This window comes from Cebus imitator, unplaced genomic scaffold (genome assembly GCF_001604975.1).
Source record: "Cebus imitator isolate Cc_AM_T3 unplaced genomic scaffold, Cebus_imitator-1.0 Scaffold32, whole genome shotgun sequence".
NCBI lineage: Eukaryota > Metazoa > Chordata > Mammalia > Primates > Cebidae > Cebus > Cebus imitator.
Genome location: NW_016107347.1, coordinates 7,129,715 through 7,139,414, shown reverse-complemented (window position 1 = coordinate 7,139,414; position 9,700 = coordinate 7,129,715). Strand labels below are relative to the sequence as shown.

The following is a 9,700-nucleotide window of genomic DNA, read 5'->3' as shown; positions in this document are numbered from 1 at the left end:
TTTTTGAGACAGAGTCTCACTCTGTTGCCAGGCTGGAGTGTAGCAGTGATACAATCTCAGCTCACTGCAAACTCCACCTCCCGAGTTCAAGCAATTCTTCTGCCTCAGTCTCCCAAGTAGCTGGGACTACAGATGCCCACCACCACACCCAGGTAATTTTTTGTGTTTTAGTAGAGACAGGGTTCCAGCATACTGGCCGGGATGGACTCGATCTCCTGACCTCATGAGCCACTGTGTCTGGCGTAATTATTGTTACTCTGTTTGTACTGCATTCTTTTTTCCCCTACCTTTGTAAATGTAGGCATTCCCCAAAGTTCATAGTCATTTAATGCAGGTAAAGTAACACAGACTTCGGTGTCACAAAAACAGTGGGTTTGGATTCTGCCTTTACCACTTTCTGAGTGACCTTAGGCAAGAAGCTTTGTGAACTTTAACTTTCTCATCTGTAGATGATAACAATATATTTTATCAGATTTATTGTAGGTAAAAGAAAATATATGTAGAAACATATTTTGTGGACTATAAAGCACTATTTTTTTTTTTCTTTCCCTTGGTGATTGCATTTCCATTCACCTCTCCCACACTAAGGAAGAGTTAGTGTTTCTAACTACTAACTAGACATCTCCATCTGTAGTTCCTGGTTAATGACACTGCTATCTTTTTAGTCACCCTTTAAGTTCCTTCTTTCCTTTGCCCTTCATTCGCCATATACTGCTAGAGTTTGATTGTATTTCTACATTCTGTATGCAGCTCTTCCTTTCCGTTCTCATTAATACAACTCTGGCTGTTGCCCAGATTAATCCTGTGGCATCCTAACCAAGCGTCAGCTTTTCTTCTGTTTTACCTTGTATACCAGTATTGATTATTCTTAGTTCTAGTCATGTTTTGCTATCTCTCCAATGCCTGTAGAATAAAGTCTTAAACTTCTTACTTTACATCTACTATTACACGACCTAAATCTACCATTCTGTTTTGTCTTTTATTAGTCCACTTCACCACAAACCCTTTAAACCTGACGGAATTATCAGCGATTTCACTGAACAAGCCCTCAGTTTCCTGTCTCACATTTATTCTCAGTCTCTGCTTATCAGAATTTCATCTGTCTTGTAAGACCCAGCCTCAATGGCATTTGCCTTGTACCCCAAACCAGGAGCAGTATTTCCCTCTGTTTTCATTGTATCACTGTCTCTGGTAGAACCTAGTATGTTCTGCTTTGTGTTCATATCCCATGAACACTATTGTGTTGTAAGCTCATTTTATCTGATTCTTTGTCTCCCCAAAGGATTTAACACACTGCTTTTGTACAATGCATGTTGTTTAAATTAAATATATGTTTGGAGTCTTAACTTTTTTTTTTTCTAAACAATAGGTTTATGCTAAAACTATTGATGGGCAACAGACTATTATTGCATGTATTGAAAGCCACCAGTTTCAGCCTAAAAACTTCTGGTAAGAAATAGATATTCTCTTCTATTTATATCTCATTTATATAGGAAGGAAGCCAGCAATTGAGACTTGGTTTTTAATCTAGCTAGCTTGGAATAATTATTTAACTTACAGACTTCAGTTTCCTATGTATAAATGAAGGATTTAGACATTATTTAGATTTCTTACAGTTCTAAGGCTTTATAATTATATTTTCCTTTAAAAGTTACTCTTATTTTGAGTGACAACAAGTGATTAGTAACGTGCCCAGTTGAAAACCTGAGTTTTACTTGGGTTAGGGTTAATGCTACTTGAGTTAATTGTATAACTTGGCAGCCTATTCATCTGATTTTGGAAGAGCCTCCCATGAGCAGAATAGGCATGGTTTTCCATTTCAAGGGAAAAATGGAAGTCAAAATAACTTAGAAAAGGCTTATGGTCAGGCCACTTAGATCCAAACTTATATTTGAGTAGACAGAGCTTTGAGTTTGTCAAACTGGAAATAACGCTTTTTTTTTCCTTTTTTTGCACCCCTCTTTCCCAACTTCCGTACCTCACTGGCAGATCACCTCTTTCTTGTGCTTATTGCTAATTCTGCAATGTTATATGTGTGTTTTAATAGGAATGGTCGTTGGAGATCAGAGTGGAAGTTCACCATCACACCACCTACAGCCCAGGTGGTTGGAGTGCTTAAGATTCAGGTGAGATTCCAACATGTTTATAGACTTAAAATTTCACATCTTTAAAACATGTACAAGTTGCTCTGGTATTAAATAAGGACCAAGTATATGTAGATGCAAAGGGAGATTGCTGGCAGTGAATAGAAATAGAAGCTTCCTTCTTGGGGAGGTGAACAAAGCTATTCTGAGTTGTTAAAGGATAGTATATAGAGTATATGGCAACATAATTATTGTTATTTTTCCTTTAAAGGTAACATAAAATATTTCTAGGAATTATCAAACAGAGTTTTAGGAAAGAATTAAAATTAATAATAATTATTATTATTTTTTGAGATAGAGTCTCACGCTGTCACCCAGACTGGAGTGCAGTGACATTATTTCGGCTAACTGCAACCTCTGCCCCCTACCCCAGAGAGAGAATGGCTAGTGTTTTGGAATATAAATAGCCAAGCAGAAGTAGATTTCTTAGAGTTTTGCTCTTGTTGCCCAGGCTGGAGTGCAATGGCTCGATCTCAGCTCACTGCAACCTCTGCCTCCCGGATTCAGGTGATTCTCCTGCCTCAGTCTCCCGAGTTGCTGGGATTACAGGCATACACACCATACCCGGCTAGTTTTGTAATTTTAGAAGAGATGGGGTTTCTCGGTGTTGGTCAGGCTGTTCTTGAACTCTCGACCTCAAGTGATGCGCCTGCCTCAGCCTCCCAAAGTGCCGGGATTACAGGTGTGAGCCACTGCGCCCAGCCCAGAAGTAGATTTCTAATGCTGATGTCAGGGTAGACAGGCACCTGAATAAGATAGCTTTTAACTCATTTGATACCTATGTGGATTGAAATTTAATATCCTAGCAGAGATTTGACTTTAAATTTAGGGTGGTTTAATTTTTAAGCCTCACTAGCTCTAAGGTCAGAGTAGGTATAGATAACTGAGAAGATCAGTACCTACTTGTACCTATATTATATTGTGTTAAGCTATGCTTTAACAACAATTACCAAGAGTTTTTTTTTTTTTTTTTTTTTTTTTTTTTTTCTTTTTTTTTTTTTTTTTTTTTTTGGATGCAGTCTCGCTCTATCTCCCAGGTTGGAGTGCAGTGGTGGGATCTTGGCTCACTGCAACCTCTGCCTCCCTGGGTTCAAGCAGTTCTCCTGCCTCAGCCTCCCAAGTAGCTAGAGTTACAGGTGTGCACCACCACGCCCAGCTAATTTTTGTATTTTTAGTAAACATGGATTTCACCATGTTGGCCGGGCTGATCTTGAACTCCTGACCTCAGTTGAGCCACCGCACCCTGCCAAGAGTTATCTTTTTTAATGCTCTAATTTAATGAAGTGTTTGGGAATAAATTCTGTAAAAATAAATCTGCTCTTTTCATATATACCTGTAGCTTCCTGCAACAAGTAGCTCCTGGCCATAGGAGCATGCCCTACTCAGGTGAGACAGGCTGGTGTTGAGTTCATAGCTCTTGGAGCAGCCCTCAGTGATATGTAAGAGTTGGTAAATATGGCAGCTTCCTCAAGTGGGACAACTCTGAAGCATGTTCTTTTTAGTTTTCCAGAGCTTAATGCCCACAACTATAACCTGCTCATAAATGTACCTGTAAGGCTTCCTCTCCTCATGTGTCTCACTTCTGTCCCTGTTGTAGCTCTGTGGGATTTGCTCCTGAATAAATTACTTTTGCTCTAATCTTTGTCTTAGGGTCAGCTTCTAGGAAGGTGCAACATAAAACAGCATATTGTTCTGTTTCTGTTAACCAAATATGTTAGTAGCCTAACACTCTTGGACCTATTGTAACTATGGCATCAGCATTAACTTCCTGTAACTGTGGTATCAGCATTATAGTAAGGAAGCTTACTGTCAATTTTATGTAAGTAAGTTTCATTTTGTTTCTGGATAGAAACAGCCATTTGTATTTTAGCCAGTGCAAACCTGTGAAACGAGCACACATCACAAAGTGTGATAATTTCTGGTAAGCAGTGTACAGACCAACATTTAAACCTTTTTAAGCACAGATTGATCACACTTTCGGGGAAGGCTTAATTTATTTGCATATCTTTTAAATTTTGGAGTGAAAATTATTTGGAAAAGTCATTAAGATATTTAGCCTTTCAGGCTAGTCTATAGGCAAAAACATCATTCTGAGAAGGCAACAATTTCGGAGGATTTATGTTGATGGCAGTCATTTTGAAATTTGTATTAGTTAATTGAATCATTTTCATATTAGCAGATGAGACCTAGAAAAGGTGTTAGAACACATATAATTTGAGCTTAATTTATTTCTTGAAATGATGTGTCTCACTCTGTCACCTAGGCTGGAGTGCAGTGGTGCTTTCATAGCTCACTGCAACCTCGAACTCCTCAACTGAATGATCCTCCCACCTCAGCCTCCCAAGTACCTGGTAGTAGAAACACACACCACTGTACCTGGCTATTTTTTATTTTTTTATTTTTTTTTAGAGTCACGGTCTCACTGTGTTGTCCAGGCTGGGTTAATTTCTAAACATTATAATATCATTAGTGTATTAGGTAATGAATATATTTTGGAATTTTTTATTGAGATCATAAACAGTGAGGCTTATTGACCTTACTGTATATTCTTTTCCATGTCCTAATTAAGAAACATAACAGAAGCTCAAACTAATTGCATAGTCTTTATTCTTGAACAACATGAATGTGCTCTGCATAACCTCCTTTCTTCAGACGAGTTCTGGGAAATGCAAAGGATCTTGTTTCTTCTATAGCTAGCTCTCTTGAGTTTTTTTTTTTTTTTACATATCTCCCATCCTGTTTGTACTCATTCCCCTACCAAATGTTCTTTTTAATGAAAGAACCATCTAGTTTTTAATGAAAAAACAAAGCTGATATTTGAGTATGACCTACCTATATTTTAAATATTCTTATCTATTGGGATTTTAACCTTTATATGTCATCATTTAGCCTAGTCTTTTTTGCCCACATCTTTGCTGTTCTGATTTTACATGTAAATATTAGTGGTTCTCATTATTGCCCTTCTTTTCCAATGGATTTTCATTTCGTCTCCAGTGGATTCTGGTCTCGCTCTGTTGCCCAGGCTGGAATGTAGTGGCACAATTTCATCTCACTGCAACCTTCACCTCCTGGGTTCAGATGATTCTCCTGCCTCAGCCTTCCAAGTAGCTGGGATTACAGGCACCTACCACCACACCCACCTAATTTTTTTTGTATTTTTAGTAGAGACGGGGTTTTGCCATTTTGGTCAGGCTCATCTTGCACTCCTGACCTCAGTGATCTGCGCGCCTTGGCCTCCCAAAGGGCTGGGATTAAAGGTGTGAGCCACTGCCTGTTCTCAGTGGATTCTTATATTGCCTTTTCTTCTTTAACCTCGTAAAAAGCCAAAAGGTAAAACTTCAAGGTTTAGAGAGGGTGTGGAAAGTCTAGCTTCTTCTGCCCATCTGGATGGAGCCAGCTGTTTGTACCCATTAAAGAAGATACTTATTTTTGTCCTTTAAGGATATGTAGGAGGTTCATGTTGTCCAGGGAAGTCTTTTTATTGCAAATAGGTAGATGGAGCTTAGCTGTTATGCCCTTCTAATGATATCCACAAAGAGTCAGCCCCTGCTGAGACACTTTATTTCTACCTAGATCAAGGAATTCCTAACTTTTTGACAAAACATAGCATTGGGAGGTATTACACATGTTTTTTTTTTGTTTGTTTGTTTGTTTGTTTTGTTTTTTTTGAGACGGAGTTTCGCTCTTGTTACCCAGGCTGGAGTGCAATGGCGCGATCTCGGCTCACTGCAACCTCCGCCTCCTGGGTTCAGGCAATTCTCCTGCCTCAGCCTCCTGAGTAGCTGGGATTACAGGCACGTGCCACCATGCCCAGCTAATTTTTTGTATTTTTAGTAGAGACGGGGTTTCACCATGTTGACGAGGATGGTCTCGATCTCTTGACCTCGTGATCCACCCGCCTCGGCCTTCCAAAGTGCTGGGATTACAGGCGTGAGCCACCGCGCCCGGCCTTACACATGTTGAATAGCTCTGGAATTTGACCTAATTCAAATCCTGGCTCCTCCTCTTACTTGGTATGTGAACATGGATAAGTTATTGTTTAATAACTGCCTCAAAGCAAGTCTGTTTCCTCAGCTGTAAAATAGGGTTAGTAGTAATCCTCATCTAATAGTTTTTGTAGTGATTAAATGAGGGAATATCAGTAATGGTGAAGTGTTTGCACAGTGTCTAACACATAGTAAAGGCTTAATAACTAATAGCTACCACAGCTAAGATTACTAAGTAAGTGAAATGAAGTAAGTGAAGATTGTTGTTCTTCTCTTTCCCTTTTCTGCTTTATCCCTCAAAGCATCCTGTTTTGTTCAGATATCTCCTGGTAGCATAGACCAGATATCTTAGTTTGTTTGGGCTTTTTTTTTTTTTGAGACAGTCTCTCTGTTACCCAGGCTGGAGTGCCATGGCACGATCTCAGCTCACTGCAACCTCTGCCTCCCAGATTCAAGCAGTTCTCCTGCCTCAGCCTCCTGAGCAGCTGGGATTTCAGGCGCCTGCCACCACACCTGGCTAATTTTTTTGTATTTTTAGTAGAGGTGGGGTTTCACCATGTTGGCCAGACTGTTTTCGAATTCCTGACCTCAAGTGATCCATCTACCTTGGCTGTGATTACAGGCATGAGCCACTGTGCCTGGCCTTGTTTGGCCTATTATAACACAATACCTTGGACTGGGTAATTTATAAACAGCAGAAATGTATTTCTCACACTTCTGGAGAGTAAGAAGTTGAAGATCAAGATGCTGTTAGATTCAGTGTCTGGCAAGTTCTGTTTCTCATGGGTGATACCTTATGCATTCTCATGTGACAGAAGGGGTAAACGCTGTGTTCTCATGAGGTAGAAGAGTGGCAAGGGAGCTTGACTGAACCTCTTTTAGAAGGGCACTAATCCCATGAAGGCTTCACCCTCATGACCTAATCACTTCCCAAAGGCCTCTCCTCTTAATACTGTCACATTTGGTATTAGATTCCAACATAAGAATTTTGGGAAGGCACCAACATTCAGATCGTAGCACTAGGTAAATGGCATTACCTGGACTATTGTTCTAGCATTATGGCTCTAATATCAGCTACTTCCATTTTATTTTCTTCATGGCACAAGTGTAATCTTTCTAAAACATTCCTTTTCCTATGTGCCACCTATAATAGGATAGCCGAATTCTTTTTTTCCCTATGATGGGGATCTTGCTATATTGCACAGGCTGGTCTTAAACTTCTGGCCTCAAGTGATCCTCCCATCCTAGCCTCCTGAGTAGTCTGAATTCTTAACAAGGTTTATAAAGTGTTTTGTTCTTCACAGTCTATTTCTCCAACTTCATAGCAACGTTTCCTGCCACACTCCTTTTTTGTACATATTCATATGCAGTGAGTTCTTTGTTCTTCTTTAAACCAGTTACACTCCATTCTGTTATATTTTTTATCTCCTTGGTAGATGTCCTTCTCTACCTTGTCCACTTAGGTAACAACTGCTTCTTTCAAGATCCTATTCAAATGCACAAAAGGATACCCTTATCCTTTTCTGTATGACCAGTTAGTAGCCTTGTCAGGGTGACTAAACCTATCTTCTAAGTTGCCAAAACTTACTGAACCTAAAATGTCATCGATTTGTTAGTCTGTCTCCTCCTTTTTACTAATTGTTTTCATAATTATAGCTCTTCACTTTATTCAGAACTACTTTTATCTTTTTAAAAATATCTGCTTTACCAATAAAATACTTGTTTTCTGTCCATCTTTCACCCTCAATTAGACTTTTCCTGTATCTATTCAGATCTGCTTACCAAAATGGAGAAATGTGCTAGATATTAGGTATTAGGATCTATTAAAAATCCTTGGTTTTCACAGAGAAAAGCTAATGTTTAATGACTTTAATTATTTTAATATTGTTAAGAGTGGGATCTTACTTACCTTTGTATTTGCAATGCCTAGCACAGTGCTTAGAATGTGAAAAGCACATAACAAATGTTTGTCGAACTTAATAATCAGTTTTCCCTGCTAAGGAAAAAGCATTCTTAATGTTCTGTGGATTAATTAACCATCATTGTGAATTATCGTTAGTTATATTAACTATTTGTTCAGCATTGATAAAATGGCTCATCATCTAAAAGATAAAGCATGGATTTCTGTCCTAAGTAACAGGTTTCTCTATGAACTTCCCTAAAAATGCTCAAACGTTGTCTCACACAGGTTCACTATTATGAAGATGGCAATGTTCAGTTGGTTAGTCATAAAGATGTACAGGATTCACTAACCGTTTCGGTGAGTATGGAATAGTATCTGGCTTACTCATGTCTCATTTTTCTTTAAAAAATTAGTTTTGATCCTGAATCCTGATTCTGCCAGTAGAAATTCAGTTTGCTTTTAATGATTTGATTTTGGCCACTTCTGTTAGTGCCTCTTACCACCAACTGGCATATATTAGTTCACAGTTTTTGATTCAAAATATTGATTATGGCTTTAGACAAATGTCTTTCTTAGTCACTCTCTCTCAATTGTAAGAGTTACTCAAGGAAAGTAGTACCTTCAATCAATAAATACCAAGAGCAAGGAAAGTTTACCAAATTGCATGCTATAGGGCTGCATTTATATCATTAGAGAAACAACGTTTTTAGGAGTATTCAATTAGAATGTTTTATGGTTTGTTGTTGTCATTTTATTTGAGACAGAGACTCACTGTGCCCAGGCTGGAGTGCAAGGAAGGACATGATCACAGCTCACTGCAGCTGCAAGCTTCCAGGCTCAAGTGATCCTCCCACCTCAGCCTCCCAAGTAGCTGGGACCACAGGCACACGCCACCATGCCCAGCTCATTTTTTTATATTTGGGAGAGATGAGGTCTCTCTGTGTTGCCCAGGCTGGTCTCAAACTCCTAGACTAAAGTGATCCTCCTGCCTCAGCCTCCCAAAGTACTGGGATTACAGGTGCGAGCCACCATGCCTGGCCAATATTATGCTCTGTACCTTGAAAGAAGAGACATGATTTGTTTTTGTTTTTGTTTTTCTTTTGTTTCGATGGAGTCTCGCTCTGTCGCCCAGGCTGGAGTGCAGTGGTGCGATCTCGGCTGACTGCAACCTCCACCTCCCAGGTTTAAGCACTTTTCCGCCTCAGCCTCCCAAGTAGCTGGGATTACAGGCACGTGCCACCACACCCGGCTGATTTTTCCTTTCTTTTTTCTTTTCTTTTTTTTTTTTTTTTTTCAGTAGAGACAGGCTTTCACCATCTTGGCCAGGCTGGTCTTGAACTCCTGACCCACCTCAGCCTCCCAGAGTGCTGGGATTACAGGCATGAGCCACCACACCTGGCCCAAGACATGATTTGTTCTTATATTTCTTTTGTAGTCTCATTACTTCTTTATATTCTTAGAAGTTATTGAATACCCCCAAAGAATTTTTGTTTATGCATCATACCTATGAACATTTACTTCACTAAAAATTAAAGCTAAGAAGTGTTGACCGGTTGTAGTTGGCTCACACCTGTAATCCCAGCTCTTTGGGAGCCCAAGGCAGGTGAAAGCTTAAGCCTGGGAGTTCAAGACCAGCCTGAGCAACATGGTGAAACCCCATCTCTACA

General features: G+C 39.5%; 1 protein-coding gene across 1 annotated transcript in view; it reads left to right on the top strand.

Moving 5' to 3' along the window:
• The window catches only part of CAPZA1 (capping actin protein of muscle Z-line subunit alpha 1), a 52,632-nt gene that overhangs the window by 38,045 nt on the left and 4,887 nt on the right, over positions 1 to 9,700 (top strand). The window contains exons 6-8 of the mRNA XM_017524314.2: positions 1,370 to 1,449; positions 2,048 to 2,126; positions 8,319 to 8,390. Coding sequence (XP_017379803.1) covers positions 1,370 to 1,449; positions 2,048 to 2,126; positions 8,319 to 8,390 — 231 coding nt within the window. The remainder of the gene's footprint in view (positions 1 to 1,369; positions 1,450 to 2,047; positions 2,127 to 8,318; positions 8,391 to 9,700) is intronic.